Genomic DNA, 23,379 nt, shown 5'->3' with positions numbered 1-23,379 from the left:
CACTAAATGGCCATGTCATTTCAGGCAAGTGACTTAGTCTCTAAGCCTCAGCTTCCTTATCTATAAAATAGGGATGACAGCACCTGCCTCTCAAAGTGACTGTGAGGATTAAATTACACTCTTATTTAATGTTTCCCAAACACATTCCTCCATTTCTTGCTTCCCTGTTTCGCTCATGGTACTCCTCTCCCTAGAGTGCTCTTCTCCTAGCTTCAGCTATTAAAACCTCATCTATAAAGTCTCTCTCAAGTGTCTCTTTCATAATGTTTTTCTCCCTTCCCCTCTAAACAAACCCTATGAGCTATCATCTCAGAAATTTCAGCACACTATGTACCTCCCCTAACACTGTGCTTTGCAATCTACTACTAAGCTGTGAGTTTCTGTGGGCCCAAACTGTATTTGGTCATCTCTGTGATCCATGACATGATTAAGAGCCTGATAAACAGTAAACACATAGATGCTGGTTGAATTAATGAACAAATGGTCAACAGTAAGAGCCTGTTTCCTATTATACATAATAAGCTCCCTGTCTCTTTAAGCATTCAAGCATAATTTGAGTAGTAATATCAGAGACAGCACAGAAGGAACTCCTGTACCAGGCAGGAAGCTGAACCCGCTGACTTAAAAATTCCTTCCTCGACAGGTGTGGTGGCACACACCTATAATCCCAGTACTCCTCGGGAGGCTGAGGCAGGAGGACCGCTGTGAGTTCAAGGCCAGCATGGGCTACATAGTTCAGGCCCGCCTGAATTGCATAGTGAGACCCTGTCTCAAGCCCCTACCCAAGGAAAGATTCTTTTCTCTGTATTTCCATGAAGGCCATACTCTGACTCACTAATTTATACTAAGATTGTCATTGACACACTCTGATAATACATCAGAAGATCATGACCATAAATGGTAGAACTGGTCTTTTGGTTATAAGCAAATATGACAGCATTTCTTCAGAGAATGTCTCATGTGTGACAAATACATATTTACCATTTTGTATGAAGGTTTTGCCTAAAACTCAGTAAACCTGAACCTAAAAGGGAGTCTGTTGCTTTACAGATGTTTCTGGCTTCCAAAATTCCTTGTTGTTGATATTTCAACAAGTCTCAAAAACTGAGCGGAAAGCTGCAGTAAATTGGAAGTGCACCATCACCTGATCCTAAAGATCCTGTGAAAATAATTTTCTGGTGCACAATAAGCAAAAGCAATTGCCTTCCCATGGCTAAAATGTTTTTTGAAATGTTTTATTTTTAACCAAAAAAAATGAATCACAAGGTAAGACACAAAATCTATACTGAATAATGCAAAAGTCTGTTCAGTTTCATAGCACATCTTCTGACCCAGCATGACTTGAGCAAGTCATTTTTACTTCCCAGACCCTCAATTTAGTCATCTGAAGAATGGGTTAACATTCACCTGTAGATGGACATATACACTCTTTCCAAGATTTAGCTATTATAAATTGTACTTCTATAAACATGGGTATGTATGTACCACATTTTAGAGTTAAAAAGTCATCATATCACAGCGATACATGCGTAGATAAGAATAGCTGGGTCAAATGGGATTGCTATTTTTAGTATTTTGAGGAAAATTCATTCTGATTTCCATAGTGCTGGTACTAGTTTAAATTCCCACCAACAATGTATTAGTGTTCCTTTTTCCCTGCAGCTTTGCCAGCATCTGTTATTACTGTATTTGATTACTTGATGGTGGCCATTCTTTCTGGAGCAACATGGTATCTCAGTGTTGTTTTAACTGCATTTCTCTAATGGCCAGAGATGTTGAACATTTTTTCATGTATTTACTAGCCATTTGTACTTCTTCTTCTGAGAAATGTCTGCTCCTTTCAGTTGCAATTTTTTGATTGGTCTTTCATTTTGAGGAGGGTCTAATTTTTTTGAGCTCTATGTATAATCTAGATGTTAGTTAGTGCTCTGCTGAAGAACAGCTGGCAATTTTTTTTCCATTCTGTAGGTTGTCTCTTCATGCTGTTGTTTGTTTCTTTTGCTGTGAGATTATTTTAACTTGATATGACAGGCTGGGGATACAGCTCAGTGGCACAAGCACCTGCCTGGCAAGCACAAGGTCCTGAGTTCAATTCCCGGTACCAAAAAGAAATTTGATATGACTCTGTTGATTCTCAGTATTATGTCGACTACCGCTGGGGTTTTGTTCAGAAAATCGTTGCCTATACCTATGTCTTCAAGAGTTTTACCTGTTTCATCTTTCAGCCGATTGTTTCTGTTTTAACATTTTTATGTGTTTTAACATAAAACATCTGTTAACATTGATCCATTTTGATTTTAGCTTACTGCATAGTAAAATGTGCTACATTCAATCTTCTGCATGTGGTTATCCAATTTTCCCAGCACCATTTATGAAAGAGGCTTTCTTCCAGGGTATGCTTATAGCACTTTTGTCAAATTTCAAATGGCTGCATGTGCTGTGGGTTTTTGCTTTGGTCTGCTCCATCGATCCACGTGTCTGTTTTTGTGTCAGTACCATGCTATTTTTATTCTTGTAGCTTTGTAATATAACTTCAAATCTGGGACCCTGATGTCTCCTGCTTTGCTTTCATTACCCAGGATTGCTTTTGATATTCTGGTTCTCTTCTAGTTCTGTATGAATTTTAAGATTGTTTTTTCTAGATCTGTGAGAAATGCTGTTGGTATTTGGATTGAGACTGCATTAAATCTATATATCAGTATTGGAAGTATAGCTATTTTGACTACACTGGATCTGCCTATCCAGAAACATGGGATATCTTTCCATTTTCTAATGTTCTCTTTGATCTCCTTTTTCAAAGTGAATGAATAAAGAAAATGTGATACTTATAACACAATGGTGTACTACTCTGCCATATAGAAGGATAAACTTGAGGCTTTTTTAGGTAAATGGATGCAACTTAAGACCATAATACTAAGTGAAATAAATCAGACACGCAAACTTAAATATCACATAATTTCACTTATATGAGAAACCCAAAATATAAACTAAGAGCAAAATGAAAGGTAATAGAAAGTAGGGAAGGGGAATAAGAAGTGGAGGGAGAAGAGGAGTTGGATGAGGAAAAGGAAGTGAGAAAAAAAGAACTGAAGAAAATATAGAAATAGAATTTTTGTAAGTGAGAAAGGGACCAAGAGTTGGAAGCAGCAAGGAGAGATGGAAAATAAATGAATAAGGACATGTACCAACTCCCCACAATAAATGCACACATTATGTACTGCAAACACATACTAATAAAGAAATTTTTAAAAGAAAATGGAAAAAACATAAAAGAAAAAAATAAAAAGAAAATGGGTTAACAGCAGTTGCCACCCACATCACTCTCAGGAAATATAGTGGCATTTTACAACCAACTTGAAGCATCCCTCAAACACTTCCACTTAGTGCAGACAGCTCTGGTAAGTTCTTATGATTCAAGAAGTTCCAACAAATTCTTGTCTGTAGTGGGTTGAATGGTTTCTCCTAAAAACATATGTCTATGTCTTAAATCCCCAACTTGTGAATGGACCTCATTTGGAAAAAGGGTCTTTGCAGATGTAATTAAGTTTAAGCATGGAGACAGGAGGCCATCCTGGATTATCTGGGTGCACCCAAAATCAATGACATGTCTTTATAACAGACATACAGACAGACAAGGCTATGTGAAGATGGAGGTAGTAGAGACTGGAGCGATACAACCACAGATGAGCCACCAGAGGTCGGAAGAGGCCAGGAAGAGCTCTCTCCCAGTGACTCTGGAAGAAGTGCTGGCCAGCTGACACCTTGTTTTGGACTTCCAGCCTCCAGAACTGTGAGAGAACAAATTTCAGTTGCTTTAGTTTTTTGTGCTCCTGGGGAATCAAAGAAGAGCACTCCACCACTGAGCTACACCCTCACCCCAGCCCTTTATTTTTATTTTTGGACAAGGTATAGTTAAGTTGCTCAGGATGATGGACTCAAAATTACCATCATCCTCTCTTGGCCTCCCAAGTATCTGGTATTACAGTCACATCATACCACACCCAAAAAATTTCAACTGTTTAAAGAATCAAATTTGAGATAATTTGTTATGGCAGCCCTACGAAACTGATACACCTGCTTCCCCTCTACTCCACCTAAATGTGGAGGGCTGTCTACATGTTTCATCCAGGGGAAGTTACTACGATCTTTAAGCCATTTTCTCAAAATGCAACATTCCTTAAGTAATGGTTAAAGATGGAAGAATTCACTTGGCATCTTGCTCCAGCACTGGAAAAGAAAGAGGTGGGACAGGGAGAGGGGAGCCAGTCCAAGGACTAGGGGAGATGTCCAAAAAAGAGAAAAGTCAAGAAAAAGATGAACAGAGACCCAAACCAAATTGTATTTACGGTGATTCCTGAGAAAGTAATGTTGACAGAGCCCAAATATTACTTTAACAACAGCAGTCCCATATAATAAGGAGGAAGAGGCCTTGCAGAAGCAAAACATAATACTTCCTCTGTTGTTGGCCCATGTTCCAGAAAGTCAGGAGGACGTTCAGATTGATCCAAAAACTTCAATTTCGCTGCTCAAAGACATTTGTTTTCCTATGCTTAACAAATTGGGCACATTTTGGATACATGACAAAAAATTGTTTTAAGCGATTAGTAATTAAGTAATCACAAAGAGAAGCCAGGGAATAACGAAAGATGCCTATCAGCCTGTGCCTCCGGTCCAACACTGAATTGGAGTTTCTCTTCACATTACCCCTGCCTTACTTAGTCCTCGGCAGTTCTGGAGATGCTGTTTAACCAGCTCCCAGGCAAATCTTTCCAATGCCCAATTGCCCTTACTGTTAAGATGCTTCTCCCAGCCCTAATGGCTAACCTAAATTTCAGTTTCAAGCCATTGCACCTTGTAATTACATTCTCAGCCACTGTAAATAATCTGTGCCCTCTATTACATCTTGCCACTCTCCCTATGATAGGAACCTGTGGAAAGGGGAGTCAGTTGCCTTCTTAGTACAACAGACACACCGCACCAGAGCAAATGCAACCAAAAGAAAATCAAACACTCAGTCTTGATCCCTGAGTGGGACGCACCATTATTGATCTGTTCCTTTTCCCCATCCTTCAGCTTATCTGAGTGTCTACAGTGACGTGCTCTAGTGCTGTGGCATTTATGCCATCTTGGGGAATAGCTGTGTAAATGCTCCAGCAATTTTATATATCTTCAACACACTTCTGCTCATATACTGTTGCGTCAGAACTTGAGTATCTGAAGGACTGAGGATGACAGATTTTCCTCCTCCTCCTGTTCCCACCTCATGTAATAGGAATGAAACTCCTCAGTAATTGGCCCTCCTCCTGAATGTTACTGAAGTCTAGACTTGGTGGCAACCCCTTTCTGTGGAAGAGATTTAATGGAGGAGAAAGTGCATAGGAAGGGAGTTAACAAGCAAAACATTGCAAACCATCTGTAAGAAAGCTGGAGACACAGGATAGTTTGAGTGAGCTGAGGTGGAAACTAGAGAATACTGTCTCGAACACACACAGACATTGCTTCCGAACCCAGTGTTCCTCAAAGTGAGGGAAATCTAAGTTATTAATGCAACACATAAAAGACTTTTCAACAATGTTCAGTAGTGAATTGTTTCCTCCTCGTTTTCTTCAGGAGCTATGAAAAACAAAAATAAATTATCCAAACAGGTGATCTGGGGCTTTTTCTTCCATTCCCATGATTTTACTGAAAAACTCAAAAATTGCTAATAGTAACTTCACTCTGTCATCAAGCCATCAGTGACTCAGACACAGAGCTCTCCAGAGCCCAATGTGGGCTCTAAGAGGCAGAGCCAGGAGGACTCCAGATGAAGCTGAACCAGCCAAGGCTGGATCCAGGCTCTCCCTGCGAACTGCTATTCTTACATGACCTGCCTTCAGTAATTTGATTCAGGAGTATCTACCTCATTTAATTTTTACCCTTGTTTTAAGGAGAATTGAAATAAAGGAGAAATAGTGACACAGGAACTATGGGACCAATGATCCCAAGCCCTCCTGACTGTGCATGTCTAATAAGTGCTGCTTTCAGAGTAGCTAATGCTATTATGGGCTGAGACAGCAATGGAAATAGGTTGGTGCAATCGCTAATGCAGGTCAACTCGAAGGACGACCTTCACTGAACAGGAAAAGAAAAGCCCACTCATGACTCCAGGATGCTGGCTGCAAACAGGATGCAGCATCTGCACAGGTTCAAATCACTGCTCTTTCCATCATTCCTTCCCCTCAAGAGAGTCCCCTCAAGGCCCTCCATGCATAGCCTTCATCTTCTTTCCGTTCCTCACTGTGCCTACTCACAGCAGGAAGGCCAAAGTATTTGACTTGGGATGCTTAGAATTTCACACATAACAGAGTGTCAAAACAAGTTTCAAAAGTACCATATTTCCTAGAAATATGAGCCCAACACAAGAGTAATGGTTAGGAGCATGACTCTGGAAACACACTAAGAGGGTTTCAGTCATTTTATAGGTATCTGACCTTGAACAAGTTACTAAACCTCAGTGTTCTCATCTGTGAAATGGGAAAAATGCTGCTATAACCTGGTACCGCTGTTATGAGGATTAAGTGGGATGCTTCACATAAAAGGCTTAGCACAGGGACTGGCTCAATAAATGTTAATGATTATTAGCACCACCCCCACCACAAGTGCTCAATAAAAGCTTGCTGAATTGAAGTCACACCAGTGGGAATGACTAGCAGATGTGAAGGCAACGGAGCCTCCTTCTCTTCTCTTCTCTCCTCTTCTCTCTTATTCTCTTCTCTTCTCCATCTCCTCCTCCTCCTTTCTTCTTCTTCTTCTTCTTCTTCTTCCTCACCTTCTTCTTCTGCTTCTTTTCTCTCTCTCTCTCTCTCTCTCTCCCACCCCCACCTCACTCTGCAGTAGATGACCTGAGATATCATTTTAGAAAGAATAGAGAATGCTTAGGCTACACTATTACTAATATTCAGTTTTTCATTCAGAGCAGAAAACCAAATCTGGCAAAGTCAGGCACACAATGTTGAACAAAAATATGACAAGGCCACTAAAAACTCTAACTGAAAGTTGTGTAATGAGCATGAATCTGAATACATGTATATTTCCTCTAGATCCAGTAATTCTAGCAACAGCTTTATATATACTCTTAAAGTTGCTTTTGCAACTGTGAGGAAACTGAAGTCCTAAAAGATAGTAAAATATCCTCAACCGTGGGGGTAGGAAGGCAACACACAATTGTCATGAAAATTAACCCCTGAAAATGCACAGGATTTTATTACCAAACGGATGCCTGAGGAGATTACTAGATTTTAGGGTCTTTACTATAAAGAGAACAACCTGCATGCCTGGAATAATTAAGAAGAAGAGACTCAATTATCTAGTAAACTGAAATTTCCAGCCACCCTGCTTACCTAAATGAGAAAAGCTGCTTAGACTACAGAGTCATTACCTCTATTTAGACGAGCCTCCGCAAAGATACACAAGGAGCTAAAGAATGGGACCCCGCATTCTTCCCTCAGCCACAACAATGCCTGTGTATGTAAATAGGATTTTCAATAACACAATGAAATCTTAAAAGAACGTTTTCATTATTGTCTCTGAAAAAAAAAATGCTAAAAAGGAAGATGAAAGTTAAGGGGCTTTCACTACGATGGACTCTGAATATCCTGAAATATTTATTCTATATGAGTTTGAACCTGGATTCCAAGTAAGAACTGGCACTGGCAAGTTCTCCTTTAAGAAAAAGTCAGTACAATATGAGGAAGCACAAAGCTTTCTCTGATTCCACAGCAAGTTGAATGCATATGCACGCCAAAATCCAGTTTAAAAAGAAATAAAAGTAGTAGCAGATATTTGTTTGCCTTTACTTGGCAGCCCCTGCCTAAATCTGAGCCAAAATATAAATATTCTTGCCTTCATCATCACCATCTGACAATCAACCACCCCCACATGACCATAACAACCTCCAGGCACAAAGTAAAAGCTCATTAAAGACTATATAAAGGCTATTTATAAAAGAACTAAACAACGAAGGAAAGAACTGTTAGCAAGACTAATTAGACTGTTCATACTTTTGACAACTATTACTATTTGCTTGAATTTGAAGTGTGTAGATCCCTTACTGACAGCTATTGATAACTGTAGAGATACTACACAGCTAGAGTTTTTAACTGACCTTGTAGTTTTTTTGGCTCAAAAACGTAGCTTTGGACCTATACTTTGTATATCAACCTTCCTGTTGCTTTTTCTGTAGCTGATAAGAGGCAGAAATCCTTCTTCCTCATTAGACCATTAGCTGCTGTTAAGCAGAGGGCTGGGGCGGGGGCCTGCTCAGTGGCCCAGAGGAATGTGCTAGACTCTACATATAAAGCCAGCCCCGATTTGGGGTTAAGAATTTAACCTTAAAAGGCTGACAAGTCATAAATTTACCTGAGGTTCATATATGTGTGTGACTTTCACAGTTTATATTTCCTAGCCAGGACCCAGAGTCAAAACATGTTCCCTGATTAATGAATGGTACTAATTGTTATTCCTGACTTGAGAACATTCATCATTATCCATAATATTTTCTTAAAAAACACACAATCACATACTTAAAACTCTCTGGCTTAGAGGAATTTGGATAATTAGGAAAAAATGGGAAGAGGAGCCTAGCCTTATCTGTGATGGGGTGCTACCATTTTGGTAAGCAAGACTGACTCCAAAAGCTTCCATTTCGTTGTATCCATCAGACAAACTGCAAAGGCATGTCCTCCAAATCTAAACATCTGAGATAAAGCAACCATCTGTGACCCTACACAAAAAAATGAGTTGGAGAGGTTTAAATGTCTTCTGGCACATTTGGTCTAACTTGTCTTATTAAACATTTATACGTAAGTACATAACCTAACAGCCACAGCCAAACTTGGCAGTGACAACAGAGGACAAACAAAAGATCCCCATAAGTATAAAGACAAAGAAAAAATGCTGAGGAATAGTCCAGTTGGAATACAATCTCAAACCTGAAGTCAAAAATTGAAACTGGGACAATGAAACCCCACAAGTGAAACAATGCCCCTGAAACATGATAACTTCACCAGGGAAAAGCAAGCTGTAATTTGGTTAGCCTACAACGTAAGTGTCAGCTCTGCCCCACACTAGCAGTGTTTCAAAGGTGCTCCCTTGTCTTTAGAAAAAAAGGAAAGCATTTGATATAAAAAGAGAGAGTCGGATTTCTAAGAACAAAGACGCAATTTGCATTGAGAATTATGACAAAGTGAGAGGGAGTGTAAACTACCTAACAAAAATCTGAGGTATTAAAGCCATCTAGCCTTGTCCTACCTGTACAAAACCCTTTTGAATCTTCAGAGTGGAATCTTAGAAAGTGGAATGTAAATTCATTGGTGCACATTTTGGAGCTCTTCATTTCCAAACTAAGAAAGAGAATTTTACAATATCCCTAGTAACCAGGTACTCAAACCGAGGAAGTGGGCAAAATAGGAAGCACGTTTTCTCTCCAGAATTGCCGGGTCTGAGAAGATATAGAGAAGGCGGAAGAAGAGAGAAGGAAGAAGAAAGAGGAGAGAGGGAAGTCAGAAGCTCTAAGAAAAGGAAATACAACTTAAAACTAAAATGCAGAGGAAAATATAAAACACTGAACTCGTGTACTTCTTTAGAGAACAAGAAACACAAAACCATTCAGTAAACACAACAAACCATGAAAGACTTCTATTTTAAATTATAACCATTTGAGGGCGCGCGTGAGGGTGGAAAGCAGGAAAAGAGAAGATGTGCGAAGCAGTTTGACAGACAGATGAAGGGCCCTGAGAGCTTGCAGTGAGACCAAAGCTTCTCTGGAACAACCCATTCCCCTTAGGCATGGGGGCTAGGTAAAGACTGCAAGGTGCTCATTACCACAGCTCTGTGAAATGTTTCTGGGCTTTTCAAGAATTTTACCTGTAAGTTTCAGTGGGTAGTAAGTGTCATGGCCACTAGGACTGAAATGGAAAATAAAAGTGGATACTGTCGGGGAAGACTGAATGACTAAATGAATGCTGATTCCAGCATCACCTTCAGGCTTTGTGAATGAAGCAAGCCTACTTCCTCAAAGAACAAAGAAAAGGCAATACGACAGATTTTGAAGGCTAAAATAACCTTCAGGCAACATTATTAAATTGACCCACAGCACTGAAGTTTCAAAGGCAAGAAATGACTTAGGTTTTAGAAATTAACATTTGTAGAAAACCTTTGAAATACCATGGGGGAAATAGACCCTTATTTCAGAAATAAACTTTGAGGTTTGAAAACAAAGCAGAATATCTCTTTCTGAAAACAGGCAGGCCCACCGGAAACCCTGGGCACAGTTCTTCCCTGGCTCTTTGAAACCTTTCAAAAGTGTCACTCTGACTATCTGGGTATAGCCACAGAAGATACACTTCAGAATGGCAGCAAAAGAGAAGGTGGGAAACCATATGGTGCCTAGAGTAGGAGCAAAATGATTTCAGGATATATTTGCCTTTGACCACATTAAGCCAAGGCCTACCCTAGAGGTTGGATAACGCTGCCTTTCGGTCAGAGTTATTGGCTACCTAGCCGAGATACGGTGGCTCTCTCTCCCCGCAATCTCTCATTCTCCCCTCCTTCACTCTCCTCTCTCTCCTTTCCTTACCCTCTCCCTCATACATTTCTTGTTAACAGTTCTCTAACATCACTTTAATGAATGAATACCTAAAGCACAAATATGAAAAATGAAAAGGATACGAATCTACTACAGGCAAGATGCATACTGCAGGGTTCTTACCGTCACTGAACTTACTCATGAAAGCAGCCCTTCTCAACCTTTAACAGTCATACAAATCATCTGGGCAGCTTGTTTAAAAAATGTAAATTCTGATGCAGTAGATCTTGGATGAGGCCTGAGATTCTGTATTTCTCACAAGCTTCCAAGTAATGCCAAGGTTGCTGGCCCTTGGAACACACTTTACGGAGCTAGGTTCTAGTCAGGAGAATAAAGACAACTACATGAAAAATTACAAGAGCAAGGAAGAAATAAGGCAGAGAGTTACGGAGACAGCAGGGGTCCAAGGGAGAAACAATCACATCTAGTCACAGAGAGTCATGGAGAGAGTTATGAAGAAGATGGCACTACACTGAGACTTTGAAAGGTTAAGACTACAGCAGACAGTGATGATGGGAAGACAGGCAGGTGATCTATAAGAAAAAGCAGGGAATCAGACAACGCTAGAGACTTTTAAGTAATGAGACAGCAGCCTGCTGGGTATAAACAGAGAGCACACATGCCAAGTGGATAAGACTGAGAGATATGATAGATGGAGACTTCCAGGAATTAGCCACTCAATTTGGTTGTGAGATGTGTAAGAGAAGTCAAATACAATTTGAGTTTCAATTGTATTGAAGCACCGGCAGGACTTCCAGATGGAGATGCGCAGCAGACAACTGGGAGATGTTGTAACAAAGAGCAAGGAAGAGGTCAGGTTGTAAAAAGATAAGGGAATCCCTCAAAGAGCAGAGATAATGAAGTCATGGGAATGGGGGGGGGGAGTGAGCAGAGACAGTGGGAAGGGCAAAGGATACGCACTACTGGAATACTTATATCTAACAAAGATAGGAAGAAAGGGCAAACTAGTAAAGATAGAGCCGAGTAGGAAGGAATTCCAGAGCAGAAAGTGTTACACAAAGCAAAGGAGTGTGGGAATTCAGGCCAAAGACTATATATTTCCCATCAGAGTCTGGTGGGTACACTCAAAAGAGTACGGACCACAGAGTGAGAGAAACCTGGATGCAAAGCCTGGCTCTACCACTTATGCCACCTTTGGGAAAATAACCCTTTCTGGACCTCAGTTTCTCCATTGGTAAAATGGAGACGACACCACCTCCATTTCCAGCTTAGTAGATCAAATGAGAGATCATATATATAGCAACTGGAATACAGCAAGCATTCAGTAAATGTTGTTTTCTATGATATTCCCTTAGAGGAAAACCATCCCATCAACTGGAATGTGGTCACAAAATATCTACCGGAAAACAAGGAGTTTCAAGGTGATGTTGAATAAAAGTAGAATCACTGATGAAGGCAACCTCTTAAATAACAGAGAAATTAAAGAAACAATTTATGTCTGAGAACCAGAAGATTTTATAACCCTCCCTTCCCCCAGAACCAAAAACAATGACATCTCTATAGACATGTAAGAGAGATAAGTCCAATTGCACAAGCATTCCTAGGTTTTGCTTAGAACCACATGTTTCAGAGCCTAGCCAGCAATGGAACACAGACCAGCACTCCAAAAGCTACACACTGTTGCAGTTTTCATTCTCCAGAGTGAAGAGTGCTCCCCTAGGACAAAGGGCGGAGCGGCCACCATATTGAAACCAGGCAAGTGTCCCTTGAACTAAAAAACTGTAGACAATTTTGAGTGCTTGCCGGGTATGATCATGAGATGGAAGAAAGCAAGGCTTTCCCAACACTAATGTGAGGTATGATTGTGAAAGACCACCCACTGCTTAGAATAACAATGAACAACTTTTTGTTTAAATAATATGCACAGCCGGGTGTGGTGGTGTACGCCTAAATCCCAGCACTTGGGAAGCTGAGGCAGGAGGATCATTGCGAGTTGGAGACCAGCCTGGGCTACAAAGTGAGCTCAAGGCTAGCCTGAACTGCATAGCAAGACCCTGTCTCAAAAAGACAAAACAAAACAAAATAATATGCACAATTATGAATTATTGAACAAAATAATATGCACAATTATGAATTATTACTATCAAAAATAAATGAAAATGTGATACCTTTATTCTTATGCATTTCCCTACACAGAAGTGTGCGTGTGTGTGTGTGTGTGTGTGTGTGTGTGTGTGTGTGTGTGTATTATTTTACTTTCAACGGCTTGGACCATAACAGTATATACTCATACTTTCTCTTAAGCAAGTTCTTAAAGGTTTGGGCAGGTTTTTAAAAAAAAATCACCAGATGTTGGCAAAATACATTTTAAGGCATGTCACATGCAGAAGCCTGGAAAATATCATCCACACCCATGACTTCCAACTTGAGCCTATAAGCTGATGAGTCCCAACTATGCTTCTCCTGAACTCCAGACACAACAATATGTACACTCTTTCCCAGTGACTCATTCGTTCCAAGAAGTTCAACTAACTTTTATATACTAATAATTTTCAAGTATGTCTCTCCAGCCCTGATTTCCCTCTCTTGTTTTTCAAAACACAACTTAAACTACCTCGCTGACATTTTCTACCTTGCTGAAAAGGGCCCCTCAACTCAACCTGTTCAAAACTCAACTCACTACTTCACCTTTAAAAATACACTCTGAAGCCAGGCATGGTGGCATACACCAGCAATCCCAGCACTGTGGGGTGGGAGGTCCTGAGGTAGAAAGATTGCTTTGAGTTTGAGGCCAGCCTGAAATACATAGATAGAAGCTATCTCAAAAAACCAAAAATAAAAATATACTCGAATAGCAGGGAATGGTGGTGGATGTATGTCATTCCTAGCTTCTCACAAGGCTGAGGAAAGAGAATCATTTGGGCCCAGGAGTTCAGGGCATTTGAGCAACACACTAAGACTGTGTTTCCAAAAACTATAAATACTCTTTCTATATTTAATTTATTCAACAAATATTTACTGAGCACCTATTATGTGTCATGGTCCCCCAATCCAGGAAAACTAAAAGTTCTAAACTGTCTTTTCTTTCGTCACATCTAATCACCAAGTTATACCTACTCTACTTTCTCTTCTCTCTCAAATTCAGTTTCTATTCTCCTACTTCCTGCCCTCAATCCTCTTACCTGCATTCCTAAAACTCCCTGCCACTCCTCACTCTCCAGTCATCCTCTATCCTGAGCAGTGTTTCTCTTCTCAAATATGTTTTTCATCGCTCCTTATTATCAATGGATACAGCTCGAACTGTAGCATTTTCCTTACTTACTTTTCAAGTTCATATTCCCTCCACTTCACTGGCATCTGTGCTCTGACCAACCCAAACTATTCCAGCTCAACGAGTACGTTGCTTTGTCTCTTAACTCTGTATCTCTCTCGTGTAGCTTACATGACAGCCCTCTCGAGGCAACTGGGCATCGCTTCTCCAGGATGCAACATTTTCCAAACTCCTGTATGGTGCCCATCTCAAGGGACTGTGTTGGCACCAAGTTTATCCTGTTGGTTAAATCCTAGCTCAGTACTTGGCACAGAATCAGTGCTCAATAAATGTTGGTTAAAATAATGAATGAAAAACATTTAAATATTAATGCAGAGATAGTATATAAAGGTCATTACTATTGAGTTCCTTTCCACTGAATGTCTTGTCTGTTTTCCAAACAATCACTATGAAATCTAACTTGCAAAGTGTCTCTTGGGTCACATTCTCATTTCTGTCAAGTTCAACATGCAATGGAGTGAGTGCTCAAAATAGTTCTCCAACATGGGCCAAGGTCACAGTATGGGTTTTCTGTTACTACTTAATGAGGACCCCATCTCTATACTTGGTAAAATTATAGAACTTGATAAATAAGCAGCAAATCTATGATACCAGTGACGATCAGTGCTACAACAATTTAGGCCCAACCGAATTGAAAATTATAAAAGTTATACTTGCTAGGTTGTCCCAGTGTAAGATAGCGTCATTCTTGACATTACTGAAAGGCAAATAAACATTTATAGGGATAGCGTATGAGTGTACAAATGTGTATATGTCTGTTTGTCCCTGGAATTTAGCAGCTACAGACACTTTGGGGCTGCATTGTGTGAATCTGAGATATATGAAAGCAATCTTTCGCTGCATAAATGTAAAGTATGATTGTGAAAGACCACCTACTGCTAAGAGTAACAACTGACATTTGTCAGTTTAAATAACATGCATAATTAATCACTGCTATCAAATTAAAATCTATAGGTATATGTATGCAATCTATGATTATATGTATAAACATGTTGAAGCACCACAGTTAGGTAAAGCTGCAGTCAAAAATTCTCTCCACTTGTCACCTTGTCTTCAATCTTCAGTTTGAAAGTAGGACAAGACTGCCAGGGCCACAGAGAATAGATAAATATGCTTCAACTCTATCATCTCTTCTTCAGTCTCTGCTGCAAATCAGTTCAGACAGCTATGCATTGTCAGGGAATCGGACATTCTATAGTTATATGCCATACTAGGGTCTCACTGGATAGCGGTCCAGTCTTTAAGACTATGTTTTCAAACACTTGTTCTTACATTCATCTCCACTAATTAATTAATTAATTACACTAATAACTACACAAGACACTCCACTCACCCCTCTGGAGGTTACCATGATGACTCCAACATGGATTTTGCATTCAGTGAACACAGACTTTGGAAAAGGCCATGAATAAACGATGCACTTTAAAAAAATGACTACTAAATAAGAAGTACAGATAAAGTATTTCTGGGACCCAGGGCAGTTGGGGCATCCTTCTGTATTATCTCTGCACAGATGCAAATTTCCATGTTCAAATATTTCCTGATCCTTTCCATCTGTGCTTGTTAACTGTCTGTTATACACAGTGCTAGGGCTTTTATTCTCCTCCCCAAAGCTGTCATTCCAACTCTTTCCCCGTTCACAATGTTCCTCTTGGCCTCAAGCATCCGAATCAAAAATTAACAAAGAGTAAGAAAGATTCTCAGGATGCCACGATATATAAGTATTAATCATGTAGGATTTGAGAGAGAAGGAGCAGAACCATAATTAATGAGGAGAATATGCAAACAGAATTCTGATTTCTTTTTCAATTGAATATCACCCTTTTTTGTTTCACCCTCTTTCTTACTTGGGCCTCTACTGAAAGAATCCCCTGATGTCTCTTCTATAGCCAATTAATTAGAAAATTGGCATAATGCATACAGAAATTTTAAAAACCCTCATGAGGTCCTTGACCCTACACAAATAAAAGTTCCATGGCTAAAAATCCACTTTGGATTATGTCCTCTTAAAAATACATTTATCAATCTTGATAGCATAGGTAAAAATGCCAAATACTGGGGAAAAACTTAAGTACATTCCATATATATTTCTGTAATTGACATCAGGTTGCATTATTTTCACAAAGGTACGCACCACAGACCTAGAGAGTGAAGAGAAATATATAATATGTGTATAACTTTAATCTCTCTTTAGATTACTTAGAATAGCCTTGGAAACAACCACAAAATACTCACCGTTTGTCACATTTGTCTACATTGCTTCTTTCAGGGAGTAACAGTGCCGCCGAATAAATTTAACCAATGTCCTTTAACACTTACCTAAGAACAACTCATGGGCTTTTGACCTGAAAAAGTGGTGACACTTTCAGAAAGCTTAGTAAAATAGTAAAATAAAATCAAACTTAAATATTGAGTGTATGGAAATTCTATGTTTGTAATACATTTCTAACTCTAGCCTTTCATTAGTTTACAAATATGTATTAAGTACCTATTATTACTATTATGTACTGTGCTAGACCTGGAAGAGACAAAGTTAAATAAAATACAGCCCTTAACCTTGAAGAGACCACACTCTAGTAGGAAAGATATAGATACAGATCCTATTGAACATGTACCTATTGAACATGTACCTATTGAACATGTAAAGTTGCCATGGTAAAGACTTCTAATTTTCCAGTAATAAACTTATTTTCAAATGGCAGACTGAAGAAGGGCAAATTAGATGTTACTCTAAAATTGTGCCTGTTCTCAATTCATAACAAATAAACACATGCTTCATTGTGGAAATTTTGAAAAATACAGAGTATTTTTGAAATCATCACTTTCACCGAGAAATGCACCTCTTTTGTCTTGCAGTGCATGAATGGAGTACGACGTGGAGGTTTCTTTTATAATGGCTTTGACTTCCCTGTCCCTTCTTATTGCCACTTTCACTTATATTTTATCTCCCTTCCTATCAATTATTTATCAATATAAGCCTATTAAGCATGCTTCAAAGAGTTTAGAAGATTTACTAATCTAGCATATAAATACAATTTCGGCTACTAAAAATAATTAACTGTCTGGAACATTAGCAATGCATTTTGGACCTAATATTGGCTCCTTTTTATTCATGAGGAAAAATACAAACTCTCAAATGAGGCTTTGTCCAGCCACGCACAAAGAGAGGCAAAAGCGAAAATGCCTTTCTTGGTAATCAATCTGCATTATTTTGGTGTATTTGTTTTAAAATGTGATAAACAAATATTTCTAAAAATTGGCACTTGGAAAATTGATCTTTAATTGGCCTAATCTTAAGTACAGAACTGAATCTTCCTTATTTTGCATATTCACCAAGATATTCAAGTAAAATTGCAATGCTCCTTGGTATCCCCCCGACACACATACACACAGGGAATTTCAAAATGCCTGTTTTCGCTGCTGATATGGCCATCTTTACCTCGCTTTCTGAACTGCATTCTCCCTGTCATTATATCTCAGAAGGTAATTCCCATTACTTAAGGCTGTCTCTAAAGCCAGTCTGGGGCCCATGACTCGGATTCTATTTTCTGATGTTCATTTCTTAATGGAGTGCTGGGGATCCTGTTTCAATCCAGTTTTCTAAATATGAGCTAATGGGTGGGGGATTTTTCTGCCCACATTTTACATTAGACCTTAGATTACCAAAACCATCCAACCCATTTGCAAGCTTGGCTAAGGCTAAATAAATGTTAGCTCTTGGAATGGTCTCTTGAATTGAGAGCCTGTATATAAATTCTAATCCCAGGTTACGGAAACCTGTGAAGTACTTCAACAGGTCCATGTATGTGTTGTAGCCCAACTCCCAAATATGGCAGTATCATTAATGAGAAAGGTCTAGCTGACATTAAATCAAAGTAGACTTGATTTAAGAGATGTCCTACAATTTATGTGCTGTAATAATTGTTGATCTTTAGTGATAATAAGCCAGTCATAACAATGCTGTTATCTTGTTCACTGGGAACTCGACATTAATAAGCCTTGCTTGATGGTAAGAGTCAGCAGCTAACTGAAATAAGCCTGGGTCTGTCTCCAGCTAGAATATATGTTGCCTGAAAAGTTTGTCCATGCACTCCAATAACATGTCATAACATTTTGGACTTCGGCTGTTAAAAAAGCAAGATGACATATAGTTTAAGAAAGTATGAGAGAATTTATGGAGAAGAAATACAAAATAATTTAGAAATTGCATTTTCATCAACTATTAACTAAATGCTCTCTCTATGGTGCTCCTAGCATTGTGGCTAACACTGTTCAAATACAGTGCTTTCCCTTTAAGAAGCTTATAATCTAAAACATACAAATAACCATATGCAGAAAAAAAGCTAGAGATCAGAGTAAAAGGAAGCATTCACAAAAATGTACAAATTCAGCATGCCAGAACTTTTCAGTTGAGCAACATGATCCCCAGTGAAATTCTTTCCAAATGATGTATCGTGTGCACAAGTTATAAGTGATTATCTTCCATTTTCTGAGAAATGAGTAATAAGATACCTCTTAAGACCCATGCTTTTGTATATGCATCAAACACTAAAGTTGGCATGGTCATTGATAGCTGCCATTTAAGGAGAAAACATTTTATGTTTTGTATCATACCAGTCAGATTCAGGACTCTTTTCTGCCAGGTTGGTAATAAGCAGCCTTTTTCTAGGTTGCAATGAACAGCAAACATTGCTACTCTAAGGACAGAAGTAGCAGAATGCTCAAAAATATTGCATCAAGATATTAGATACAACCTATAAGAAAAAAAGCACGCACACACACTGCAAAACTGACATCATCTGTGTCATCTAGCATCCATCAAGCCTTCTGTCTATATTTCCTAATGCTTACTAAATGGAATTTCCTACAAGAATTAAGAAAACTTTTTGAGATGGCAGCCCTATTAAGACACTTCTCCCTATCTCCCACTTCATCTCTTCAGTTCTTTTCCTTTGCCCAGGCTGGCTATTGTAACCATTTCAGCCAATTTCCTGGAGGTATTTTCTAGCCCCTTTCACCCTATTTAATCCTACAAGTTTCCCGGGAAGCCTGTTTACTTGTATGCTCCCCCACTAGACTGTGAGCTCTCTGACAAAAGAGACTGCAGCTCACTCCTTTCTGCACCTTCCAGAGCCTAACACAGAGCCTGCCAAGGAGTAGGCAGCCTTATACTCTTTTCAGAGCCAGTTGCCCCACTAATTATGGGCCATCTCTTCCATCACACTGATAGCTCTCCCTAAGCACATCTCAGCCCCAACATAAGGATTTGCATAATACATAGACCACAGTTGAAAGCAATCTCTAAAACCTTCCAAGTTAGCACACTATAATGCAACTTTTTGAAGTTTTTATTTTGTTTTATTTTTGTTGTGCTGGAGGAGATCGAACCCAGGGCCTTGTGCATGCAAGGCACGAAGCTACCACCGAGCCACATCCTCAGCCCAACTTTTTAAAGTTGTAACAAATCACCTGCTCGCCCAAATGTCTACTGCAATCTCAGAGGAGAGAAAACACTCCCACACCTCAATTCTTATTCTTTCTTGGAACACTAGGACCCATAACTGCTTCAGACTAATTGGAGAACCCCCGCTGGCAACCCTGATATGGTCCCTAGTTCTCACACTTAAAAATTGCCAAACTCTCTGTGTTTCAAGAATGTTGCTTTTTATTTTTACATTATTTCATCTATTTTAAGAAATTCCATGTCGATTTTGGCTCTTCAAGGCTGCCTTTTACCCATATGAGCATTTGGCCTTCTGGATTGGTTCTTGTACTCTACAAGATTTCTCCAAGGCAAGATCCCTCAATCTTTTGGGAGTTGCAACACTACTATGGTTTGATTTTTTTCTCATTCCCATCCATCCCCTGCACCACCACCCCTCAAAAATCTGGTGTATGGCATTCATAAAATGAATTACGCTTGATTTTTGTTTAGAGGAATTTTTTTCAGACTTCTGTAACATTCCCTTTGAGACAATTGGAAACATCATTGTCTGATTACTAGCTCACTTCCCTTGCCTAAAATTGTATCCATTCTTGATTGCGCCTGTGGGTAGGTTAAGCAAAACAAAATAAACATCTAGACTTATGAGCTCATTGGCTTTTTTCTGAATTTTTCTAAATTAAATAAGGGCAAAAGAGCTGCACTGAAAGTCAGTTATATGGATTTTTCTGCCAAATGCTAACTCTGTGCGCCTGGTTTCCATCTGTGGTGCTTTCCAAGTTACAAATCCTTAAAAAAAAAAAAAAAAAAGACTGGAGTATGAAGAGATCTATGGATTTGGGGGACATACTATTTAGAATTGCTATCCTGTGCCTTTGAATACTCTAAAAGAAATGGGAACATGAGACTGTAAGGCTTTAGATCAGCTTTGTGGAAGTGTACCATAGTCCTTCAGCACCGGTGATTTATTTTTTTAGGCTGGTTGATTTGAAATGCCATTTAGTCTCATTCATATTAACATAAGAAATGTACCTTATCCACGCTAACCCAATTCTGCTAATGGCTTAAGTTAGCAGTCAATCCCAAACGCTCCCCCTAAGTGAAACAGGACATTCTTGAGGATTTCTCCTTACTGTGACTCTCATTTTATCTGGGACAAAGAAAGCCTTAATGCAGTTAGTACAGTGCAGCAGGCAAACTGAACATGGTTTAAAATACAGATGGGAAGAAAGTCAAGTGGTCATCAGGATGGTTCATAACTATCAAATAATTTGCAGCTCTCTTTCAATTTCCAACCACTGAACAACAGCAGCAAATTACACATTTATTCACTTTGAAATTATGCACTTGCCATTGTATTTAGTCTGGCATTATCGTCTCTTCTTTGAAATACTGATGAGCTCTCTCCTCACAGGGACATTAGGATTTGCACCGTGCATTCCATATCTACAGTGACCATATTTGCCCAACTAAAATTCAGGACACATGGTTTCATGCCAGGAAAGAGTATTCAAATTCGGCACTACCCCAGAAAAATCCAGGATACATGGTAGCTGTATGGGTATCAACATATTTGAATTTTGGCTTTGCTCCAATGCGAGTGAGGACAAGGTCTGCCATGCAAAAGGTGCTTATCACCATTCATGTTTGCTAAAGACAAATGAAGTAGGTTCCTTTGGGTTTATATGGTGAAAACCCTTGAAAAGAGATTTTTTTTTCCCCTAGAATCTGAAATAGTAGCTTAAAGTGAAAAAGCTATATTACAAACAGGTATGATCATCCTTACCCCAGGAGAAAGGGAGGGGAGGAAGCAAGGCCAGGCCAAATCTCTTGCACACAGTGTGTGGGCTCTCCCTATACTTTTACACAGATGCTGCAAAGAGGCAGACGGCCAGGGAGCTGGGGGAGGGTAAGGGAGGGTGAGTGCCTCTAGGAGTGGGGTGGGAGGTTGCCAAATGAGTATCTGTGCTGTCCTCTGGTGTTCCTGTTTTTAGCACCACCTTTACTCCCTGGCTTCAGATCTGCCAAAGGTGGCCCCAACCACAAAAATCTGGACGCCATTCATCCAGGAGGGATTCAGCCTGCGTGGACTCATTCTTCGATTATCAACAAAAGCATGTTCTCCAGCCTTAGCAATCTAATCACCATGGCACTTCCAGTGGAGAGAGATTCGCCTGTTGTTTCAGCTCTGTGGAACTGATTCATAGGTTGCCCCTTACAGCTCCGGCACACGCCCACGTGGTGTGTTATTAACACTCAACAGTGGAAGAGGTAGTTCTACCCTCCCTTAGAGCGATATCCTGCAAAGCAATATTTAACATATGCACAAATGCATTTCAGTCACCAAAAAGGGTGACCAATTACCTTTGCAACTAAACAGCAGGCTCGCTTGGCTCTTTTCATCAACCTAAAGAAAAAGCTGAGGGCGCTGGCTGCCTAGGTAACCTCCTGCCAGTGAACGCTTGCCGGCAGCGCCCATAGGGCGCGCATCCGCATTCACAACTTGGTCCAACCGTCAGACCCGTCTCCCCGACTTGTTGAGAGCCACCAGCCAAGTTTGGGCGAGGGCTGCTCCCGGATCTCTCCCAAGCGCGGACTCGATCCTCGCTGATGCAGTTGAAAAGAGACCCCGGAGGCCAGAAACGTCTCACCGTTGGTGAATACTACCGGCCGTTTCTCCGAGCGCACCTCTGTTAAATTAACCTGTTTGAAACCTACTCTTCTTGCCCGCACTGTCAGCTCACCACCTTGTCCTAATTGGATTCTAAGGCAAGCGTTGGGTGCCCAACTGCTGGATAGTCAATCACAGAAGCCATTAATATTCATCTGTTGACAGCGGTAGCCCTCAGCTAAGGTTAAAATATGCCCTTACAGCACGATCTGATTGTGCAGAACAAAAGGCAGGCGTCCAGAAACTTTCTCCACCTAGAATCATCTCCCATTCCGGTCAAGAAGGCAGATGAATCTGGCAGGGGGAGTTCAATCATCTCCGGACTCCTACCCCACAGGTCAGCACCACCAATTTTGAAGCGATTTTGCCAACCTAGAAACAGGACGCTGTTTTGAAGGGAAAGGCTCAGTCCTCATTTGGGGTTACCTCCTACGCAAAAGTTTCCTTCAGCGTGTCTTCACCCACCACTGAAGACTCTGAGATCTGTCCTCAACTTTGCCTGTACTTAGGCCCGCGAGCCTCGGGAACCCAGACTGGGGAAAAGAGGGCGTGGGGACACATTGGGGAAAGAGCCGCAGTCCAGATAAGGCTGAAATTTTCACACATACGTGCAAGCAAGGGTGAGAAATTCCCGAGGCAGTGGCTCCACTTGAGTTCTCCAGGGCTGGAGAACCAGCTCCCACCTTCCTGGCCTCCCCAAAATGCGCATTCCTGGGAAGGCGACCCCCTCCATTCCTCCCGATCTCATATTCTCTGACAGCAGCGCGAGCCTGGGGTGTGCGGACAAGATCCTACGAACCCAGCTTCCCCCCCTCAGTAGACCCAGCCAGGCCCCAGGCACAGCGACCGCTCCCAGGTAGGTACCCAGACCCAGGGCGCACGGACCCGGGCCCCGCGGGACTAGCGCTCGCGGTGCAGCCACCACGCGCCCCTGGGCTTCCCGCGGGGCGCCGGGAACGCGCGAGGGACCCCTACTCACCTGCCACGGGGGTTTCGGGAACCCATTTAAGTCCAGGCTGCAGTCTCTGGAAAAAGGAGCGGACCTGGTGACAGGTGGCGTCCGGAGGCGGCGGGGGCTGCGCCTGTCCCGGGCACTCCAAACCCAGCAGCATCGCCACTACCAAGCACGCGGTGCGCACGGTCCCGGCCATCCTGCTTCGCGGGGAGCTAGGAGAGCGCGAGAGAGTGGCAGCCGGAGCGAGAGCCTCACTAGGACTGGGCAAGCCTGGCAGCGGCCCGGAGGAGCGACAGACGTGCCGCGCTACGCAGCCGCTGCAAAAGTTTCCTCGCAGCTACCTGGGCGCTGAGCGAGGGCGGGAACCGCTCGGCAGCACGGGGCGGGGCGGGGC

The 23,379-nt window shown here is 41.0% G+C and overlaps 1 protein-coding gene across 1 annotated transcript in view; it reads right to left on the bottom strand.

The window, feature by feature from the left end:
* Positions 1 to 23,354, bottom strand: part of Gpc3 (glypican 3) — a 462,080-nt gene extending 438,726 nt beyond the window's left edge. The window contains exon 1 of the mRNA XM_013523049.1: positions 23,010 to 23,354. Within this exon, the coding sequence (XP_013378503.1) occupies positions 23,010 to 23,181 (172 nt within the window). The 5' untranslated portion in view covers positions 23,182 to 23,354. The remainder of the gene's footprint in view (positions 1 to 23,009) is intronic.
* Between the last annotated feature and the right edge of the window lie 25 nt (positions 23,355 to 23,379).

The sequence above is a fragment of the Chinchilla lanigera genome, unplaced genomic scaffold (genome assembly GCF_000276665.1).
Source record: "Chinchilla lanigera isolate Chin_1 unplaced genomic scaffold, ChiLan1.0 scaffold00072, whole genome shotgun sequence".
NCBI lineage: Eukaryota > Metazoa > Chordata > Mammalia > Rodentia > Chinchillidae > Chinchilla > Chinchilla lanigera.
The sequence above is the reverse complement of the archived record's forward strand: the minus strand, read 5'-3'. Positions and strand labels throughout refer to the sequence as shown.